This window comes from Jaculus jaculus, chromosome 1 (genome assembly GCF_020740685.1).
Source record: "Jaculus jaculus isolate mJacJac1 chromosome 1, mJacJac1.mat.Y.cur, whole genome shotgun sequence".
NCBI lineage: Eukaryota > Metazoa > Chordata > Mammalia > Rodentia > Dipodidae > Jaculus > Jaculus jaculus.
Window position 1 is genome coordinate 44545776 of NC_059102.1, and position 24057 is coordinate 44569832.

Consider the following 24057-nt stretch of genomic DNA (forward strand, 5'->3'; position numbering starts at 1 on the left):
ATACTAAGGAGATATTTAACTTAGGAGGAGGGTGACAATATTTAAATTTTTTTAAAGTGGCATTCTTACGATCAACTCCTTTGTGTCATCTCTACGCCAGGAGCCCGGGACATAGGTGCTCCATTATCTCTGCTTTCTCATTCCTTGTGACAGGCTCTGTTTAGAGTGTTTCAGGTAGGCATACAACTCACCCTCTGGGCTCTTTCTAAAGCCACAGGGCAGTATTAACCCCAGAATTTCTCAATAGTTCAAGAATGGAGTAGCAGTAATCTATCTGGCTTGAGCAAGGAATGAAACATGTTTGCACAAAAATTTAAGAGAAAGTTGAAGTAATTGTTACTCCATGTCAGAGAAGGATGGGTCCTACCTCCCTGCAATGTCCCACTGCATCTTTTCTAAAGTGAGGCCCAAGGCACCCATTGGAGAAGGCCTAAGGCTAGGCATTTCAGAAATACTCCAGTTTCTTTTTTTTTTACATTCCATTTTGTTCCAATATTCTGACCCTCGCTATGTATTACCCTTCTCCACTATCTTCACAGTACTTACCAACACCTGGACTTATTTTAGACATTTCTTAGTGCCCTCAGTCTTTTTCCACTTGACTATTTAAATAGGGTAGGGAGTAGATTCCTTGCTAGTTCTGCTCCTGATAATACAACTTCACTTACACATTTCTTTTCTTTCTTTCTTTCTTTCTTTCTTTCTTTCTTTCTTTCTTTCTTTCTTTCTTTCTTTTTTTTTTTTTTTTTTTGGTTTTTCGAGGTAGGGTCTCACTCTGGTCCAGGCTGACCTGGAATTAACTCTGTCATCTCAGGGTGGCCTTGAACTCATGGCAATCCTCCTACCTCTGCCTCCTGAGTGCTGGGATTAAAGGCGTGAGCCACCACGCCCGGCTCACTTACACATTTCTTACTTGAATAGTAGGACAAAAATCTGTAAATTTACATAATAAGAACTGGTGTTTATTGAGTCTTAATTCATTTTTTACTTACAGTACCATATATCTATAGTTTTGTAAAGGTATTTTAAGTTTTTATAAAACTAAGTCAAAGTTGAAAAACACAGTAAGTAACCACAATGTCTTGTAAGATTTTTCAATTCCTACTTTTCCTATTTGGCCATTTAGCTTAATTTTATACATAATTCCAAATCACATAGCACTGAATCTATCCTATAATAACAAACCTAGCAGAAAACTCAAAACATCTAACGCCCTAAAGAGACGCTGGGAATATTGCTTTATGGCACTATCTGTGTTATAACCACAAACAAGGAAATGCTTTGCAAATGGGACAGTACCTACAAGGCTCAATATTAAATACAAAGTGCACAGAAATTCAAGAACCCAAGAGTATAGATTCCTCAAGTTTCCTCAGAAACCAGGTTAAACACCTGACTTTTTTGAGACACTCTGTTGATGAGAAAGTCCACATTCGTGATTTACCATTGGATTTTAATCATATTTCTGCCACTTTCATTTTTTAATTCAAGGGGCTTGATAACTGCCAAATGATCTTGCATGACAGAATTAAGTACACAGTTTGCCATTTTCCTCTTTAGGCTTTAAAATGCTTTTAAGAATATAAAGATGACAGACATGGTGGTGCACTCCTATGATCCCAGCACTCAGGAGGCTGAGGCAGGTGGATTTCCATGAGTTCAAGGCCATCATGGGCTATGAGATGAGACCCTACCTCAAAAAAAAAAAAAAAAACAACAGGGATGAAGAGATGGCTTAACAGTTAAGGTACTTGCCTGCAAAGCCAAATGACCTAGGTCCAATGCCCCAGGGCTCACGTAAGCCAGATGCACAAGGTGGCACATGCATGTACGATTTGTTTGTAGCAGGTGGAGGCCCTGGTGAGCCCATTCTCTATTTGCCTCTTTTTCTCTCTGCTTCTCTCTCTCTCTCAAATAAAGTATTTAAAAAAGAACACAAAATAATCTTTCCTTATAAACCAACTGTGTGTATTTCTTAGGATCTTTTTTCCTTCAAAAACATTCACAATTACATTCAGAGTTTTCTTTCAGAAAAACATGTAAAATTTGCGGTAGATTGAAATCTGAATTCAAGCTTTCAAATCATGTTTAAGAGCAGAAAATTTCTGCTTCATAAATCCAAATACAAGAACAATACACAAATATTAGGATTAGTAAAACCAAACAGAACAGACCATGTTTAAGTCCTAAGCTGGTACAATGGGGAACAGAAAAATGGGCCAAAGTCCCACTCTAAGGTAGTCACTTTTTTTTTTGAGACAGGCTTTCAAGGCCAGGCTGGCCTCTATCTCCTACTCCAAGTATGACCTTGAACTTTAAAAAAATATTTATTTATTTATTTATTTGAGTGACAGAGGGAGACAGAGAAAGAGGTAGATAGAGAATGGACAGACCAGGGCTTTTAGCCACTGCAAACAAACTCCAGATGCATGTGCCACCATGTGCATCTGGCTTATATGGGTTCTGGGGAACTGAATGTGGGTCCTTAGGCTTCACAGGCAAGCGCTTTAACCACTAAGCAATCTCTCCAGCCCCTGACCTTGAACTTTTAATCATTCTGAGTGCTGGGGTTATTACTGCTGTGTGCCACCACACTCAGTTTTGTGGCTCTGGGGATCAAAACCAGGGCCTTCAGCATACTAGGTAAGCCCTCTATCAACTAAGTTGTGTCCCCTGATCAGCCTAAGGTAGCCACATTTTATTTGCTTACCTACAAATTTATCAGCAACAACTTACTCTTCCCTACCTTCATCTCACATCTTACTGCTTGGAAGACCAACCAGTCTTCCAGATGACATGCCTTCTAACTGATTTGCTATTCTCTGAAACTGCCAAGCATATTCTATCCTTAAAACTTGTGCACTTGTTCCTCTCTGTATCTAGAATGTAGATCCACAGAGCTTGATCCCTTCATTTGTCTGTTCACATGTCATCAAATTGGAGGCTGACCTGATAGCATATAAGATAAACCCATCTCTCCTGAATACACTCTTGGTTCCTTTTCATAGCATTCATCACCACTACTGTGGCATGTATTTATGATAAGTTTCTCGTAGTAGAATGCAAACTTCTTGAGCAGAGACACATTTTACTATCTTGTGCTCTATCATAGCCTGTGTCTAGATCAGACAGTAGGTAATAAAGAAAAGTGTGTTCAATGACAGTTACAGATTAACTGTTCAAATTAAATATGAAACACTGATAAATTAATAATGGAAGATGTTGCAGAATGAACAGCATGGCACCCCAACGGAGTATGCACCAGCACTACTGACAGTTTTTCCAAAGCATATATGCATAGACTTATCTACAAGACCTAACATTTCTTAGGGAGCATCCTGAGCGTGTGTATGTTTAGACAGCTTCCCATGTGATTCTATTTATTGTGACAAAATATATGTAACCTGTCATTTTAATCATTTTCATGTGATTCTGTTTTGCAGTGTTCTTTAAACCTAGTGGGATGTGTTATAGCAAAGGGAGAAGAACTGAGAAAGATTTCTAAAAAGGCACTCTGTTACTGCAGTAATAGCATGTGCTTTGTAGTTGAATTCAGGTTGTCCACTTAGTAGCCAAGGGGAAAAGAAAGTTACTTAAAACTCTTAAGTTTCTACACCCATAAAATGAAGATAAAATGTGTGCCCTTTATTTCCCCCACATCCACTTCAAGCTGCTCCATTGTAGTGATATTGTAAAGCAAAAATGAAATCAAGTCTATATAAAGCATCTACTTCAGCACATATCCTAGGCATTAAATAAGCCCACTGGAATTAGTTTCATTGAAGAAAATAAACACACAAAAAATGTATATAACTCAGGCACATATGGCTATAAGATTGTCTTTTCATTTTCTGATGAAACAGGTGAGAATGGAGTTTCTTAAGAAGTACTCAGCTGTTACACTAGAACAGTGGCCACCAACCTACGCACACTTCTTCATCACCTGGCAGGCTCCTGAAAAGTCAGGGCTGGGCACACTCCAGTCTCCTTAAGGAAACTTAAGCTGGGACTGATGCTCTGCACTTCTAACAAGTCCCAATGGGATGCTGACCATGATGTGGCTGATCTACCTACAAATCACACTCTTGAGAACCAATGAATCAACATAAACACACTTTAACAAAACTGATGAACTGGATTAACACTGTCATCACAATTAAAAATATTTACTTCAAGTTCATATTTTAAAAATCCATACCCAGTAACATGTTAATGATTTTAGGACATTTTACAATTGAATAAAAAATCAACTAAGTATTGAGGTTCAATTAACAGAAAAATTTCATGCCACTGATTTTCAAACTCTAAGATAACTTGCTCCCCTTTTACAAGTTAAAAGCTACACAAAACAAAACACAGGTTTTCAAGGGAATGAATGTTGGCATACATTTTGATGAGTGGGTTGCATCAAAGTATACTTACAGGTGTGGAGGCATTCTGTCACTGTGGTTGGTTTGATCAGATACCCTTTACAGATGTAGCAGGTAATGTAAGGGTTGAAATCTTTCACTAAGTGTTTCCTTTGGGTAGCCATTCGTGGTTAGCTGGCTTCAGCAGTTCAGGCAAAGAAAAGAACTAAGTGGATGAAAGGCTGGTCCCAGGAGCTGGCTGGCGCTCTTGACAGGTGTCCCGAGGCATGAGCACTGACACCCAGATGAGATCACAAATCATCACTCTTTTTGGTGCTTCTGCGTCTTCATATCTGCTTCCAAAAATCATTAACAGTGAGTGTTTTATGGTCTAAATTCAGTCAATTGGACATGCCCTTTATTGTGCAATGGACTTGTAATTCAGAGTAACAAATTCACCCAATCTTGAAATTTCAACTATCACCTCAACACTAATGACACCCAACCACCCAATGCTACTGACTCCAAGCTATCTTTCCTCTTCAGTAATGCATTTTAACCATTTACTCTACCAGCAGTTTCTGCCAGTACAAATTAAATGATTCAGAATGAAGTCATTATCTTCCTTATCAGAACACTATTTCCATTCCACATCCTACCTGGAGTTAACAGACAAATCAAGCTGATGTCCTTTCCCATTCTGGGAACAGCTATCCTCCCTTACATACCACTGCTCCACCTGCAGTCCATCTTCTATTCTGCAATCAGAGGTACTTGATTCTACCCTATTACATTGATAGAACGTCTCTTTACAAACAGAAAAAAACAAACTTTGAAGTTTCTTAGTTATGTCCTACAAGATGTGCTCCACCCCCAAGCTGACTGAACATTCCCTTCAGGTAAACTTAAGGGATCACTCCCTGTCTACCTTCTGCTCTGTAGTCCCTGTCTTCAGTTCAACAAGCCCTTCCTCTTCTCTGTCCCTCACAACTCTTTCCAATACTATCCTCAGAAGCACCTCTCCCTCATTTTTAACCTTTATGCTTTCCTGTCATTTTGATTTATAGATGCAGTCATTCTTCATCTCCTCTATTAGATGGGAAAATCCTTTACAGAAATCAGCCTCACTTGGCAAATGTATAACTTATAAAATGTTACTTGTCTAAGTCTCATTTGTTCTTAAATTGTAAAATGAAAATGGGAGTCTGCTTCCTGGAGTGGTGATGATTAAATGAGGCAATACACACAAATAGCAGATAGTTGAAAAAAGTCATTATTTTTCTTATAACCTTAAGTACAGCTGGCTTGAACACAGGCTACTTAAAAAAAAAAGGTTTTTTTTAAAAGTTCCTGTCCTCTTAGAAAACACATGAAAGGCATTGCTGATTTTCCTAAGCTCATTCTATAAACAGGAACTTTCCTATCTTAACTGTTAACTCATAGGCAAGTATAAAGGAACCGGAAAGGCTGAAGGCATCATTCCATCAACACATGTCCACTGCGATGTGCAAGGGCATAGTTTCTGCATGGAATCACTCTATCCGTTCAGGAAAATCGTGTTGAGGGTGGGACAGAGAAAGAAACAAAGTAGCGAATGGACCATCCCTGTGAGGGCCTGAGCTCCGTGTGACCTTCAGCAAAGCAATGAATGTGCAAGCCTATCTCCTGGGAAGTAACAGCTCCGCCGTTCCCACGGGCTGACCACGAAGCTCCCACGTACGAGAAAGTTCTCGGAAGGAAGTCGAGCGGGGAACCCACCCGGGGGTCCGCGTCCTCAAGTGCTAACTAAGCCCGGAGTCCTGTCACCAACGCAGTGAAAGGCAGCGAGTGCTGAGGGGTGGGGGAAGACGGGCCGGGGGATGGACGCAACTTTCCCGGGTCCTCGGAGGACCAGGCAGGCGAAGGTCCCGGCAGGTACTCGGACCGGCCCAGCGGAGCCCCCGCGCCGCCCCCGCCCCGGCCCGCGCGAGCCGCTCGCCCCTGGCTCCGGGCCGGCGCCGCCGCGGCAGGTGTCTGGAGGAGCCGCCTCCGCCCGGCGCGGCTCCCGGGGCGCGGTCCCTCCCGGCCCGCGCGGTCCCGTACCTACCCCGCGGCCGCCACCGCGCTCCTCGCCCGCCCGCCGGCGCGCCGGCCTCCCAGCCCGGGAAAGTGAAAGAGAAACAGCGGCCGCCGCGGCCTGGCGGGTCTCCGCGCCCCGTCCGCCCTCCCCCTGCAGGCGGGAGTGCGCCGGCTCCGCGGGGCCACGAGCCCGATAGGGCGCGGCGGACCTCGGGGGCCTGGGCCGGTGCCGCCTCCAAGGGCAACTCCACCCCCTTCCAACCGCCCGCGCCGCCGGGCCCTCGGCGCCGGCCACGCCCACCGCGGCCACGCCCCCTGGCCACGCCCACCGCGACCACGCCCTCCCGCGCTCCTCTCCTCGCAGGTGCCTGGCTGCCCCAGCGCCCTGCCCCCGTGGCTCCTGTGTGAAACGAAGCTCTGGCCAAATTTTATCTCTGTTCTCCTTATCCTCGCCACCCTCCCGGTTGTTTTCGTTACAACAATGACTGCTCTATTTTTTTCCCCTGTCGGGCTTAAAAGCAAAGGTCAGTGCTGAGGCTGAGTCAGCTTACTAAATTATCTCCTGGGCGGCCTGGGGACGAAGACACCCCTTGTTAGACACCTTATCTAAAAATCACCGGCGAGTGATCATGCTCTTGACCACAACAAGTATAGCCGCAGGAACGCGGTAGGGCCAGGGGTGAGGAGGAAGAGGCAGTGGCAAAACTGTATTGCTGTTCTCAGGGTTCAAAACACACCCAGCCCCCTCAGAGCTCTTTCTAGTGGACTTTGAAATTTTCAAGACACCATTCATTGAATGACTCATCCGAAAGCGACTATTAAGGGACTCCTGGGTTATTCAGTCCTATTCTACTGCATGCCATAAACACAAATTTCCACTACAACCTCAATTTTGCTTAACACACATTAAACCTAGCCCTTTGCTTCCCAGCTTTCAATCAGTTATTCTAGTATAGTAGGCAAATCACTGTAGTCTTCCCTGATTAAAGAAATATAAATGGAACATTCTCCAAGGGGAAGGTTGCAAAGGGCAACTTTCAGTCTTATGTATCAGGAAGAGGAAAAGGTATTGCCATTACTGCATTTCCAAACTGGGATGGATTTCAGTAAGATACAGTAATTACAGTAAGTAAAAGAAAACAAGTCAGGTCAAATGACCATGGAGGGCTACTCTTCATGTCTCTTGTCTACATACAGAGCCAGTCAAAATGTGAAGTCGATCTAGTTCTAGTTTATTTAAAATATGCAGTGGAATCCAGGCGTGGTGTCACACGCCCTTAATCCCAGCACTCAGGAGGCAGAGGTAGGAGGATCACCCAAGCTGACCTGGAATTCATCATGTAGTCTCAGGCTGGCCTGGAATTCACAGCAGTCCTCCTATCTCTGCCTCTGGAGTGCTGGGATTAAAGGCATGCGCCACCACCGCCAACACAGAAATTGTTTAAAGTATATTAAAATATTAACAGCTCATAAAATTCAAGGATTATGTGAATGATGGGCAAGAATAAATGCAGTTAACCAGCATTCTCAGGGGAGATGACCCTAAGAGCAGATGTGAAGAGAACATGTTAGCAAAGAAGGGAGGGGACATACACCTATGCCACAGGGCAGAACTTGGAGGTGGAGCTGCCTTGCCAAACACCCTGATGTGATGGGGTAAGGGATATGATGGGGTCCCAAATTTGTGCTTTTGTCTTCCCAGCTAGCATGGTTTGTAACACAACATTCTGTGAGTTCTTCTCTCTCCTCTTCGGCAACTGCCTCACTCAACCTCCTTAAATCTAATAAAAATGCTCAAGCATGAAAGAAAAGCAACACAGATAAAAATTCAAACATTGAGCCTGGGGCATAGAGCTCAGTGGTGGAGTGCTTGCCTAGCATGTGCCAAATCCTGGATTCAATCCCTAGAACTTCAAGAGAAAAAAGTAATTTAGAACTCAAACATCTACCTGTTTAAAAAAAAATATATATATATACATACATATATATATATGACGAAAGTCATGGCAGGAGGGACTGTTACACACACGATAACCTTTCTAATGGAACAGATTCTCAGTACTGAGACATGGAACCTCGGCTGCTGGGCTGCCTCTCCTGCATCCAGAGGCTGCCTTCTGGCTACACATCCCTGGGTTCTGCAGTTCAGGCTAGGAAGAAACAGCAGAAGTCTCAATATGAGGCGTGTGAAAACCACAAGTATCAGTCACATTGCCAAGCAGACAAAGCCCTAGAATATCTGGCTTCACGGGCATAGGAAAACGGAAAGGCCAGGTGAAAGATCAGTAGCTAGAGTCCCCTCAGGAATGACCCCCTGTAGCTTTCTCATGGTACAGATGTGGAAACAAGGCCCAGTCCAGTAGGTGGCAAGTTCAGTATTACTGATGATTTTGGTAAAGCCAAGAAAAGCAAAGGTCCCAGTTCAGTTTATTTATTTTCATACCTCTTAGGAGAATTTCTTGAGTACAAGAAGTTTAGGAAAGTATTGGTAACAAAAGAATAATTTATTAACAAAAACACAGAGAGTAGGTTTTTCACCTCTAATTAATAATAAGTTAATATCAATTAACTGATTCTAATGGTGCAACTATTTTTTGGGGGGGGGGCTTTTTGAGGTAGGGTCTCACTCTAGCCCAGACTGACCTGGAACTAACTATGTAGTCTCAGGGTGGCCTCAAACTTCTGGCGATCCTCCTACCTCTGCCTCACAAGTGCTGGGATTAAAAGCGTGCGCCACCACGCCTGGCTTAATGGTCCAACTTTTAATGGAAAAAGAATGATACATTCTCTTGAAACTTTAAATAAGATGGCATTTTCATGGTACAGACTATTTTATACACCTAAATATGCTGTTTAATCTTTTAACACAGAGTTTCTTTAACACATAAATTACCTCTTATAATCTATAAATTTTCCTAAAGAGATTTACAGAAATAAAATTTAATACTGTGTCCTATTGGACAAAGTGCATTTATTTTATGATCATAAATATTACAGCTCAAGAACAATTTGCTTGCATAAAATCAGTGGAGGAGTGGAAGAGGAACTGTGATCTGAAGGTCCAGTCACCGTTCCTCTTTTTCTCAATGGCCCCATCCCACAATCCAGTAAGTCTTAGGGATTCTCTGCCACATATCTCTTGAATTCTTCCACCACCCTGCCCGGCTCAGCTCATTATCACCTGTACCTTCCCTCACTCACTGGACTATGAAACAGTCTGCCTGTATCTTTTCTCTGCCAAGCCACCCTCCTTGGCAGAGGAGGCTCCTTCTAACTTGTTTTTATCATGCTTGTTCCGCAGATTTACATAAAACCCTGTTTGTGGCTGGGGTGATGACTCGGTGGGCTAAGTGCCTGCTGTACATCATGAGGACCCGAGTTTGTATCCTGCGTACCCGGGTAAAATGCTGTGTGTGGTGGCCGGCGCCTGAAATCCCAGCCCTGGGGAGGTGGAGACAATGCTCACAGGCTAGCTCATCGAACTGAACTGGTGAGCTCTAGGTTCAGTGAGAGATCCTTGCTCAAAAACTTCAGGTGGAAAGCTATTGAAGAGGACTCCATATGCATGCACGTACCTGTGCACGAGCATCCACACACAAGTACCACACCACACGTACACACATAAAAACAAAGAAGTAGAAAACACCTTGCATTCTTAGTACAAACCCTGAAGATTTAATAAGGCCACCCTAGATTCTTGTCACTTCTAGCCCCTCTTGACTCCCATGATCCAAACCCAATGAACCACTTTCCCTTTAGCTAGCTAGATGGATCTGCTTCTGAATAGACACCCTGACTGAACCCCTTCACCCTTCCTTACTCCAGTGAAATGGGGATAATCCCTTAAGACGATTTCAAAGACTACTTTCCTAGGTACTTCAAAGCTGCAGAGGTGCCTTTGCTACAGACATGGACCATGTACATACATGACAACACATCCTTATTCTCTCAAATCATCTATCACTCTGCCTTGGTTGTCTGAACACCCTGTTGGAATGTGATCCCAGTGGATCGGCCCCAACACTGTGTATCCCCAGGCCAGAAACAGCAAGGAGCAAGCACTCAAATAAATACAAATGTAAATAACTGTACACATTTTAGGACAGATTCTCTGCATTTTCCTTAAATTTATTCCAGGAGCTATCTTTACAAAGTGTGTATTAAGTTATAATCCCTGCCCTCTGGGACTGTTAATTAAAATCACACCAGGGAGTGGACACTTAACCACAAGAAATAGTTATATAGAAATATGCCACATTTATTGATAAAGTACTAAATAAAACATGATGAAATGACAAGAACTCCAGTGGAAGGAAGAAGAATGACAGGAGGTCAAGAAAAAGTCCTAGGTGGCCTCCTTGCCAGTTATAAAGACAACAAGACATAATCCCAAAAGCTACGAATCTGACTAGAAAATGGGAAAGCCTGAAAGAAATTCAGTGAAAAAAGTACACTAGGAATAGGAATATAATTAATATGAATGAAACTATGAAAATAGATAAATATTTTAGAGTCCTTTAAATATATTACTCTAAAATGACCAATTGGTTTTTACTTCTTCTGAAGGCAGGAAAAAAAAAAAAGCTTTTTTTTTTTTTTTTTTCCTTTTGGTTTTGCAAGGTAGGGTCCTGTATTAGCCTGGGCTGATCTAGTTTCAGGGTGACTTTGAACTTATGGAGATTCTCCTATATCTGCCTCCCAAGTGCTGGGATTAAAGGCATGCACTACCACACCCAGCTTCTTTTTAAAACCATTTTATTTACTTACTTATTTTGAGAGAGAGAAGCAAATAGAGAGAGAGAATGGGCGTACCAAGGCTTCCAGACACTGCAAATGAACTCCAGACACATGTGCCACCTTATGCTTCTGGCTTACGTGCGTACTGCAGAATTAAACCTGGCAAATGCCTTAACCAGTGAGCCATCTCTCCAGCTCCTCCCCTTTGTTTTCTTTACTATGGTGTTGAATATTGACTGGTACATGTTTCAATCATACTGGAAGAACAGAGGGCAGAATCAAAATAGTACTGAACTACAGAAAAACTAAGCTTACTCCAGCCATCAGGGCTATGGTACTTCGTCTATATAAAATAGCAACTGTTGTTTTACAAGGTTAGAATAAATTTCTGAGGGTCATACATGTACATAAAGGTGGAAACTAAGAATAATTCATCAAATCTGAATGCAATATTCTATATTCTGAGATGTTGTAAAACTTCAGTGACTAAACAAACAAGTGAATACTAGCGGAGATAACTGGAGAAAAGGTGCTGACTTTATAGACAGCAGTGGTGTAGAAGGAGCAAATCTTGAGCCAAGACACTGGTTTCTGTTAGGATAAGTCTCTTCTTCCCTCAGCTTGATTGTCTGCCTGTGAAAAATGAGATGATGTCTTCCTTTGATGGGGGAGGTGTGTACTTGGGATGAAGTCCAAGGCCTAGGCAAATGTGCTACCAATGAGCTACATCCCCAGCTGAAAACTGAGATTATATCATTATTAATATTAGCAGGTAAGAGTGTTTTTTACCTGTTTATGAATATCGTTGAGATGATAGGTGAGAAGTGCTTTTAAAAATTATAAACTATGGAGTCCTATAAAAAAGTTAGGTAAGGGCTGGAAGGATTGCTTAGTGTTTAAGGCATTTGCCTGCAAAGCCAAAGGACCCAGGTTTGATTCCCCAGGACCCATGTTAGCCAGAAGCATAAGGGGCGTATGCATCTGGAGTTTGCAGTGGCTGGAGGCCCTTGCATGCCCATTCTCTCTTTGTTTCCCCCTCTTTCACTGGCAAATAAATAAATAAATAAAATATTTTAAAAGTCCAAAAACCCAATAATAATAATAATAATAATTTTTTTAAAGTTAGGTAAGGCTGGGAAGGTTGCTCAGTAGTTAAAAACATTTGCTTGCAAAACCTGATGACTGGCATTCAATTCCCTAGTAACCACATAAAACCAGATGCACAAAGTGGTGCACACATTTGGAGTTCATTTACAATGGCAAAAGGCCGTGGTGCACTCTCTCTCTCTGCTTGCAAATGAATAAAAAGTTAGGTAATATATATATATTTTTTACCATCAGCAATTGGATAGTTCTTTGTAATACTGTAAGAAAAATTTAGCCAATATTTGGATGCTAGATCTAGTCAAATAATGTCTTTCGATAATGAAACACTCTAGGCTTGAGAAATGAATCCTACCACAGTATGAAGTGGAAACATGGTGGTCACAAAGTATCTTTCTCCTGATCTCTATAAGTATTTCACTCAACAGGTGGGGAAACCTAAATATTTCACCAAATCCACACTGGACAAAGAAACTAGGTCCTATGCAAGTTTTAATGATTTTGTTAGTTTAACATTAAGGCTGTAATGACTTTCCCTGCACTGAATGGATAGCAGAAAATTATTTTCCATAAAATGCAAATTCTCCATATGGGGGTCACAGTGAACCCTCATCTGAGCTGTTCACAGCTCTGCCAGGATTACAGGCTCTTTGGTCCAAAGGAAGGAAGAGCCAAGGAAGGGGTTAAGGCTTCAATGATGAGTTGGCTTGCTAATAACCTAGAACCTCCTCCTCAAAAAAAGAAAGAGAAGGAGAGAAGGAGGGAGGGAGAGAGAGGGAAAGATAAAGAGACAGCAAGACATACAGAGAAAAGCACTCGAAAATAAAAGGCAAACTTTTTCCCATTTCTAAATATTCAAGCACTTATTGACTAAGATATGGATTACATTTTGTCTAGGTTTGTACAAAACCAGAGAGAATTGATCTAAATCAAAGCAGGCACACATTATCTAAAATGTAGGATAGACATTTTTAATTTTTAAATATCAGGATGGTAAGTTCATAACAGTGTCAGAAGCTAAGACAATTCCCCTTCAGAGTTGAAGAGGAAAGAAACACTGCGTCTTGAATAGTTACCTCTAAGCAAAGAATCATCTCAGCTCACTGCAAGTAGTCCTTCCTCTTACCAACTTTAAGCACTGTCTTGATGGGAAGGCAGAAAAAGCCCCAGCATCAGAATGTCCCACATTAGGTAACACAAAACTCTAAGGTGGCTGCAGAGAGCCACGGTCAACAGAGCACAGGCTCCACAAGAGCAAGGCCTCTGCCATCACTCATGACTGCTGTGACGTGACCCACAGTGGACAGTAAAATGCAACACATTTGCTGAATGGTCCAATGAACACATGAACAAGCAAAGAAATGACATGTGACTTTGCAGCCAAGACTGCTCATGTTTAAAGTCTAGCAAGTCTCTCTTGGGTTTATTTCCCAGAGCATACAACCCATCTCTGCCTCAGTTTTATCATTACTTAAATGGCCATAATAGATCATAAAAGAGGACTTTTCCACGAATTATATGGGATAATGCAACCAACACACTTAGTGCATACTGGACAAATTCTTTCTTAATTAACTGTAAGAATTCATATCTAGGGCCGAAGAGATGGTTTAGCAGTTAACAGCACTTTCTATGAACACAGAGGGCCTGAGGATGTCTGACGGTCCACTCAAGTTTGATCCCCAGGCCCCACCTAAACAGCTGCTCACAGCCACATGTGTCTGTAACCTCAGTCCAGTGGGGAGTAGAGACCAGAAAAGAACTGGGGTTTGCAGTAATTAGCAAGTTCCAGAATCAGTAAGAGACACAGCTCAAGTAAGAATGGACAAAACAGCAATGGAGCAGAACACCTGGATGTTCCCTTCTGGCCACCACAGGCAACTGCACCTGCCACAAGTGAGTGCACAGAGTACAGCATGGGCAAATACATGAATGTTTACATGTGTGTGTGCGCGTGTGTGTGCATACACACATACACATGTCTATACTGTTCCCTGCTATTTGGACAAAATAACAATACAACACATAGTTTAAGGCCTGATGACAAATACTTAGAACAAATACCTGTGTACAGATTGTTTGCCTTTAGTTATAATAAGGGCAAAATGTAGTTGCTTAACATCCCTGCAAAATGTCTACTTTTTAAAGCTACCGTAAGTTAAAAACAAAGTTACTATTGATGAGGCAAAGGAGTGAACATGAAAGTCCTAGTTTAAATGGCTCATCTCAAGGTGAAGTTAAGAAATGTATACACACACATACTCCCCAACATCCTGTTTGCACAAGTAAAAACATAACTCTAGCCGTGCATGGTGGCACAAACCTTTAATCTTAGCACTCAGGAGGATCGCCATGAGTTCGAAGCTACCCTGAGACTACACAGTGAATTGCAGGTCAGCCTAGGCTAGAGTGAAACATTACCTTGAAGCCCCCCCTCCAAAAAAAAAAAAATCCTCTGTCTTACTAGGTGTAGTCTTCGGAAGGACTGGCTGCAACATAATATATTTAGAAAACGTAACCAGATCAATCATACCCTCCTCTGGAAGAAACACATGTGAAGAGAAAGAGGATGATTGGCAAAGAGCACAAAGAGGAGCGCACAAGGGCATGGCCTTGGCGTGTGCTGACAACACTAACTGCATGAGCCAGACACTGAGTTTGGCAAACACTGAACTAGCCAACAGACTACCCAGGTACTGCCCAGGAACAGTCCATCAGGCCAAAGCTGTCCATCTTCAGCTTGGAGTCCAATGCCCAGAGTTACTTTCTGAGAACTAATTTGCCTTTCTCTTGCACAAAAATATATGTCCTGAACTGCAAAGGTATTATTTTTTACTGTATTGCACTGCAATTTCAAAAGAAAAAAAATGTCCTCTTTGGAAAAACACAAATTCATCAGCCAATCCTAAGACCTACGGCAAATCATTTCCTGAGTCTGGATCTATAAAATTGCTTTATATTTGGGTTATAAAATCATTAGGGATCCTTCCAGATATTCAGTTATATGGTTGTGGAATTTGGAAGTAGCACCTAGAGTGGAGATTAACAAATTGCATCTGTAAAAGAACACAGTAAATGTTCTATTTTTGGGGGGCCAGTATGGTTTCCATAATAACTACTCAACTCTGCCCAGGTAGGGCAAAGGCTACCAAAACCAATATAAAATCAAAGTAGCTGTGTACCAATAAAACTTTATTTAAAAAATAGCTAGCAAGGCAGATAGTAACCTTAGACTGCCTTAGACTGTTATCTTCTGATCTAGAGAATATTTTCTGTGAGCAAATATAGATGGGACATAGCTAAAAAGTTTCCCATATCCCAAAGTTGACAACTTTTACAGTCCCAACAAACTCTTCATTATAGTTTCATGTTAGAGCATCTCACTGCAAATCTTTAGTTTTATGAATTCTAATTTCTAGGCCATGGATAAAATTATTTATCAAATAATGTCATCATAATTATCATTATCTTCATCAGACAGTTCAGGGAGTTAGAAGCGATTTCCCTTAATATGCTCTCTAAAGGTCTGCAATAACTTGGTCCTTCTTCCTGCCACAATGGAGGAAGTCTTTCAAGAAAAAGAAAAAGAATGTTAAACAATAACGTTCTGGCCTCATACGTCTGACTTCAAAACACCCCCATTCTGCTGGGATTCTAGGGTGCTGACCTAAGAGAAAACAGTGCTTCAAGCAGTAAACTTTGTGCTGAGAGCTCTGCAAGCTGGCCTGACCTCATGCTGGGGTAGGTGATCTGGCCACTCAAGATTCACCCTGGCCAGCTTCAGCAGCTGCACCGTGGCTGAGAAGAGGCCCTGAAGAAGGTGGTGAGAACCTACCTCTCAGAGCCCCTGAAACACAGCCACTACAATAAGAGAGAGCACATTTGGAAATAAGAACACTTCAGCTGAGGGAACTAGATCTGTCTTGATTAGCCTGAGGCAAAGAGGTATGCTTTTATTTCTAGAATGCTAAACAAGGAAATTTCAGCTGGAGACAGATACTGACAATATGCTTCCATTCTAGCATTTTCATGTTTTGTAACATGCAAATTATAAAGAATTATCAACAGAGGGAAAGGATTTCAAAGCACTTTGCACACAAATTGCTGACAAAGGTCTATTTGTTACTTACATTGTTGGTGAATTATAAAAGAGGCTTCATTGTCAGATCATTTAAATACTGCCTTTAAAAAAATATTTTAGAAGCTGGGTGTGGTGGCGCATGCCTTTAATCCCAGTACCCAGGAGGCAGAGGTAGGAGGATCGCCATAAGTTCGAGGCCACCCTGAGACTACATAGTGAATTCCAGGTCAGCCTGGACCAGAGTGAGACCCTACCTTGAAAAACCAAAAACAAACAAACAAACAAACAAAAACTATTTTGGGCTGGAGAGATGGCTTAGGAGTTAAGGCATTTGCCTACAAAGCCAAAGGTCCTAGGTTTGATTCCCCAGGACCCATGTAAGCCAGATGTACAATGTGGTGTATGCATCTGGAGTTTGTTTGCAGTGGCTGGAGGCTTTGATGCACTCATTCTCTCTCTATCTACCTCTTTCTCTCTGTCTCTCCCTTTCAAATAAATAAATAAAATTAAAAATTGTTTTTTGAATTTATTTTTGTTTGTTTATTTGAGAAAGGTTGGGGAGAGAGACAATGGGCATGACAGGGCATCTAGCCACTGCAAAAGAACTCCAGATGCATGTTTCACCTTGTGTATCTGGCTTTATATGGGTCCTGGAGAATCAAACCTGGGTCCTTTGACTTTGCAGGTAAATGCCTGAACTGCTAAGCCATCTCTCCAGCCCAATATTGCCTTTTGAAGCAAAGACATGTACTGTATTCACTCTTGCTTTAAAAATCAAAGTTTTGTTGACAGATGTTGTTCCTGACTTGAATTTATAATGATATTTACTTCCTAAAAATGGACAAACGATGGTGAACATTGTGGGCATTGCCAAGGAACTTAACTGAAACTTGACTATAAACTCGTAGAGTACCATTTCCCTTATAGTACTTCCTTAACTATTCTCTGAGTATCTACTCCTTTTTAGCCAAGAAGTACAAAGTCTTAACTGAAGCATTAATTTTTACTAAGAGAGAAAATACTTCTTATAATTAGGAGTTGAACATATAAGCACAGACATAAGTACTTCTCTGCTATCTTTATGTCAATTAAAACAGTTACAGTATAAGTATCCAGCAATAAACTATCCATTAACAAAGCCTAAGTAGAGCTTTGCTTTTTAAAAGTTGACATTTATAGTGCCCATACTGATAGTTGTGTAAACATCTTACATTTGTTCTGTACTTTGTTCATTTATTTCACCACTTTAATGTGCCACAATAAATGGTAAGTATTACAGGTTAAGTATTGCATAGATCTGTTCTGAATGTTAGTTAAGGGTTGATTTGTGCCCCTCTAAGGAAATAATGAAACCCTAACCTCTGGTGCGTATGAGTTTATTTGGAAATAGGTACTTTAAAGATGCAATCAAGTTATGATAAAGTTACATGGAAGTAGATGGGCTCTTAAGTAAGACTAGTGTCCTTATAAGAAGGGAGAACGACAGACAGAAGAATACCATGTGACCATAGCAGCACAACCTCCTACATGTACCTATAAAAACATATTTTTAAAATATTTTATTTCTATTTATTTATTTGAGGGAGAGAGAAAGAGGTGGTGGGGGAGGAGAAGAGAGAGAGGACGGGCATGCCAAGGCCTCCAGAGGCTGCAAACCACCTCCAGACACATGTGCCACCTTGTGCATCTGGCTTACATGGGCCCTGGAAAATCAATCCTGGATCCTTTGACTTTGCAGGCAAGGGTCTTAACCACTAAACCATCTCTCCAGCCACCACAAAAATATGTTTTAAAGACTATTTAGGCTTAAAAAAATGATGTTGCTGGGGAGATGTCTCAGTAGTTAAAGGGACTTGTCTGCCAGCTTGGGTTCAATTCCCCAGCATCCACATACAAATAAAGGATGCATGTAGGTGCAGTTTCGTGTCTGAAGATGCCATTTCTTTCTGCAGTGCATTGCACTCCCGTGAATTTCCTGCAATATCTCCCGTGAAGATGAGACTGAAGCAGAACTTAATCTTTCCTTTATAAACACAGAGGCATCACGCTTAGTAAAACCTAAGCTTCCTACTAAAAGTAATTCTTTTCAATGAAAAATAAATCTTGGCAATAAAAGAAAGAAAAGATTCAGGGAATATTAAAACAGAATTCTTAAGCTTCTGGCTACAATGACTAGACTCTGTATCCATTTGACACTGTGAAGAAGTGAGGCAAAATAAGTAAAACAGACCCTATTCCAAAGGAAGAAGGAGAAGAAGAAATGCACAAAGGAATTGAAAGGGTACTGGAAAAGAGAGGGGAAAAAGATGGGTAACTCACTAATAAGCAGTAAGCCATGTATCTACAGTGGCAGCTCCCAGCTAGGTGGAGAAGCAGCAGAAACAACATCTAAAAGGTAAGGCAGGCAACAGACAGGTACTCTGTCATAAGGGCTAGAGCCTACACTAGCTTCAAATCTATGTGTACGGTTGGTAAGAGTGATTCCAACTGTGGACAGGTCAGAAGGGGACTAAACTCTCACTGAGTCACTCTGTATGATTTGGAAGGCAGTGGCCAGGTGCTATCTTGAGAAAACTATTATTAACAACTGAGCAACCTTGGCAGCCTATGAACAGGAAATAATCATAGGTTAAGAGGTCTGAACTTGGCTTGCCACAGCCCCAAGGTGAGGCAAGACCTATGGAAGCAGGTGAGGAAAGCCGAGGGGCTGTGTACTGACAAGCTGAGGGATAGGGGATCTAGGCGGGGTGGCTCACCTCAAGCAGAGAAGTGCAGAGGAGAAGAGAACCCTCCCACCTCAGAGCTACTAATAAGAATGCTGGGTTTGACAGCTCCGAGTCTGAGGCCAGGGGCATAACTACCCATCTGCCATGCCCCGCTGTAGGGCCAGAGACCTCTGAAGTTTTAGGGATGCACTTCATTTTTGCTGCTGTGTCCCTTTCACAAGGTATTTAATACTCAGGAGGTCTTGGAAATATGAAGGTAGATCTTATATCTGTACAGATCTCCCAAAGCACATGGCAGACACCACTCAGAACAGTAGCTACCCAGAAGATACAGCCTGAGGAGTCTTGGAAGGGTGACAGAACCTGCACAGTACACAGTCTGCAAAGCTAGTTGTGGCTTTCTGAGGTCGTTGGTATGAAAAGGAATAAAGGCAGCTCTGGTGGACACTAGACACTTGTCCAGTACAGACTGAGTGACAGCATACATCACAGGAAAAGACAAGAGGTGGCAAATACAGTAGATCCTCTTCCCTAGCCTGTGCATATAACTGCCAGTCTCCAACTTTCAAGGACCTGGAAATACACTGCTCCAGAATGTCACCCTGAAGAAAAACATACTCTTTTCCTCCCTTCCTTCTCCTGCTTTTCTTTCTGTTTTGACTCTTGTGATTTTCTTCCTTTTTGTTGCCTGTTTAGCAGAAGCTTTACTTTACTGTATTTTTTTAGAAGTGTCTTGAAGCTGGGGAGATGGTTTAGTGGTTAAAAATGCTTGCTAGCTTTCTGGATCAAGTTCAGTTCCCCAAACACAAAGGAGTTCATGCATCTGTAATCAACCATGGCTGTTGCAATGAGAGTCAGAGCCAGGAGAATCTAGAAACTCACAGGCCAGCTATCTTGGCACATACACCAAAAATAACAAGGGAGGCCCTGTGTTAAATAAGGTAGGAGGAGAGGACAAACACTCCAAGGCTGTCCTCAGACCTATACACACACAAACACACACCCACTCTTCATACAATCCACACATAATAAAGTATTTTTATTTGTTACCCTTCATACGTTCATTTAAATTTGTTCAATCTTTTTTTATTATTGGGTAACATTTTTTTATTAATTAATTAATTTATTTGAGAGTGACAGAGAGAGAGAGAAGGAGAAAGAGTGAGAGAGATTGAGAACAGGCGCACCAGGGCTTCCAGCCACTGCAAACAAACTCCAGATGGCTAACGTGGGTCCTGGGGAACCGAGCCTCAAACCGGGGTCCTTAGGCTTCACAGGCCAGCGCTTAACCACTAAGCCATCTCTCCAGCCCTGGGTAACATTTTTTATTGACCTTTTTATTGCCCTTTCTATACTCCCCTTTATGTTTAAGTATTTTGAGTTTACCTTATTTTAAAAACATGTATTATGTCTTTTAAAAATTTCTCTGTCTTACATTTATTTAAGTTTGTTCCTGAGCCTTTTCACTATTGGGAAACCTTTTTATCTTTTTCCATTTTTATACTTCCTTGCTTTTTTCTCTCTCTTCCATATCCCTCCTTTCTTCTTTCTTTATTTACCCTTGTCCCTCCTCTTTCTACCCTTTCCCCATCTCTTTCCTTTATTTAAAAAAATATTTTATTTATTTGAGAGAGAAAGAGGGAGAGAGATAGAAAGAGAGAGATTGGGCACACAAGGGCTTCTAGCCACTGTAAACAAACTCCAAACATGTGCCCTCGTGTGCATCTGGCTTACATGGGTGCTAGAGAATCGACCTGGGATCCTTTGGCTTTACAGGCAAATGCCTTAACTGCTAGGCCATCTCTCCAGCTCCTTTATTTTTCTATTTATACATTTGCCCTACATAAATTTTAATTTCATAGAAGATCCTACAATAGTTTTGCCACTTTCTGTTCCTATGGCTGTTGGTGATACTTTGGTGAATTTTGACCAATTTTAGGTTCATTTCTATATTATGAATGTCTTATTGTTGCTTCTACAGTAGCTTTCTACTTTCTGAGTGGCATGGAGAAGCAATCCTTCAAGATAAATATAACAGTAGGTTGTTCATGAAGATTCCCAAATAAAACTAGAAGAGATGTCCAAACAAGCAGATGGACAAATCACAACTCAAGAAGCACGAGAAAGCCGGGCCACATGACTCCTCCAAAAGATAACCTTTCCACGAATGAGATCAAACCTATGGAAGCAGGAAAATGCCAGATGAAAATTTCAAAGTTTGCAGGGAAAAACAATCTACAAAGTGAAAGAGTATACAAACAAGCAGAGAAATCTTGCCCACTATAGTTTTAAAGGGGAAATGCCAACTAAAACAACAACAAACTGCTAAGACTGCTGAATCCAGCAAAGTTTTTATTTAAGATTGGTGGAGAAATAAGGACATTTCAAGACAAGCACAAACCAAGCCAGCACTGCAGATCGTACACAAAGGCATACTAAACACAAAGGAATACAAGAATCCCAGCTCAGTCACTGAGCACAGGGAACAATGTATCTCATGAGAGGAACAGATAAACAAAGGGGAGTGGAGGAAACCTGCCATGCTCAACACCGAGGGCAGCAAAACCCCCATACTAATCTGGAAGAGAGAAAAGGACAAACACTAATCCAACCAGCCAGAAAACATAACCAGCAAAATTATAGGAGTTGGTAAGCATGTCTCAATATTAACCTTAAATGTACATGATCTAAAACCACTGTTGACTGGATTTAAAACCAGATCCAACTTTCTGTTGTCTCCAAAATCAGATGTTACTGATAATGACACTCCAAGAGTCAAAAGATAGAAGCCAATTTATTTACTTATTTATTTATTTTAAGACCCAGGTTCAGTTCTCCAGTACCCATGTAATCCAGATAGAAGCCAATTTACTAAGTGAATATAAGGCAAAATGAAAAAGAAGCTGGTATAGCTATTCTGGTATTTGATGAAGTAAAATTCCAGCCAAAATTAGGCAAGGATTTTAACATCAAGAAGATATACCAATTGTAAATACATATGCACCAAACCTTGGAACTCCCTATTTCACAAAAATATACTAATGGACATTAAAAATGGTGTATAATTTAAATACCACTCTCATTTTGATGTCATCTAAACTAAAAGTCACCAAAGAAACCTTAGTATTAAATTGCACCATAGAACAAATGGACAGAACATATATCGTAGAATATTTTATTCCAATAGAAATTTAATACTCTTCTCAGAAGCCAATGGAATCTTCTTTAAAATAGGCTACAAATCAAGTCTTAACACATATAAAAAATCAATTTTCTATGCCTTATAGTGGTGTAAAACTATAAATTAATTGCAAGAGAAGCTACAGATGTACACAAATACATGAAGACCAAGCCATACACTCAGGAATGACCAGTGGGAAACTGATGAAATCAGGAAGGAAATAAAAAAATTCATAGAATAAAAAGATTCTTAAGAATAAAATGAAAATAAAAGCAAAACTTGCCTGGATATCTGGGATGCAGCAAAGGCAGTTCTGAAAGGACAGCTTACAGCTATATGACTGCTTATATTAAAATCAGAAAGAGGGCCAGGGATATGGCTCAGTGGGTCAATTTGCTCGCTACTCAGGTATGAAGATGTGAGTTTGGATTCTCAAGACTCACAAAAACGAGATAGTAGCACTCCTATGGCAAGATGGGATACAGATACAGGAGAATCCCCAGAAGTACGTGATCGAGGTAGCGTGGCATACACAGCTGACCCTATCTCAAAAATAAGGCAGAGGGCCAGGTGTGGTGGCACATGTCTTTAATCTCAGCACTCAGGAGGCAGAGGTAGGAGGATCACCCTGAGTTTGAGGCCATCCTGAGACTACATAGTGAATTCCAGGTCAGCCTGAGCTATAGTGAGACCCTACCTCAACAAACAAAAACAAAAACAAAAAGAAACCCCCAAAAAACCAAAAAACAAGGCAGAACATGAGAACCAATATCTGAAGTTGTCCTGACCTCCATGTGCACAATACTATGCATGTGTCTGCACTTACACAAAGAAGCATATATATACACATATACACACACAAACAAGATAAAAAGTCATAAAGATCTAAAATGAATAGCCTAATGATATACCTCAAGGTATAGGAAAAATAAGAACAAGCCAAACCCAAAAGCATTAGATGGCAAAGAATAATAAAGATCAGGGCAGAAAATGAGACTACAAGAATAAGAGGCTCCACCAAAGAGTTGGTCCTTTGAAAAATGTAAACAATGACAACCCCCTTTTCAAAATAAATACAGACAAGACCCAAATTCACTAAATTAGAGATGACAGAAGGGCATTATAGTAGATGCCAATGAAATCCAGAAGGCTATTAGGAATACTTTGAAAACTAAGATTGAGGCTCTAGAAGAATAAATTTCTAGACCTACCAAAATCAGAGCAAGAAGCTATAAACAACTTACAAAGATCCATAATACCTGGTGGGACTGAAGTAGCAAGAAAAGCTTTCCCAAAAAGGAAAAGCCCAGGACTAGATTCACTGCCAAGTTCTATCAAACCTTCAAAGAATGGCTCTGACCAGTGTGCCTCAAACTGTCTCATACATTGGAAAGGAACCAAACGCATTCCATGAGGCTAGTGTTACCCTAATACCAAAGCTAGAAAAGGACAAGATAAAAAAGAAAACAAAAGCCGAGTATGGTGGCACCTGCCTTTTTAAATAATAGCACTATGAGTTCGAAGCCACCATGAGACTACATAGTGAGTTCTGAGTCAGCTTGGGCTAGAGTGAGACCCTACCTTGAAAAGCCAAAATAAATAAATAAATAAATCTAGAGAAAACAATATACTAACTTCTCTGATGAACACACAAATATCTCAATCTTGCAAACCAAACTCGAACACATTGAGATCATTCACCATGACCAAGTTGGTTTTATTCCAAAGATGAAAGGGCAATCTGACATATTCAAATCAGTAGAAACATACACACTGAAGGGGAAAATTATGTGATCATTGCAATAGATACAAAAAGGCCTC

General features: G+C 41.1%; 1 protein-coding gene across 4 annotated transcripts in view; it reads right to left on the reverse strand.

Annotated features, from left to right (window-relative positions):
- The window catches only part of Pcgf5 (polycomb group ring finger 5), a 113721-nt gene that overhangs the window by 49233 nt on the left and 40431 nt on the right, over positions 1-24057 (reverse strand). For 2 of the 4 annotated variants that reach the window (XM_045139149.1, XM_045139130.1), the window contains exons 1-2: positions 6436-6486; positions 4423-4702 (exon numbers count right to left, since the gene is read on the reverse strand). In XM_045139149.1, the coding sequence (XP_044995084.1) occupies positions 4423-4534 (112 nt within the window). In that variant the 5' untranslated portion in view covers positions 4535-4702; positions 6436-6486. Of the gene's footprint in view, positions 1-4422; positions 4703-6107; positions 6127-6435; positions 6487-24057 lie in introns of those variants that run through there. The other 2 variants (XM_045139143.1, XM_045139139.1) reach the window with 2 other exon arrangements.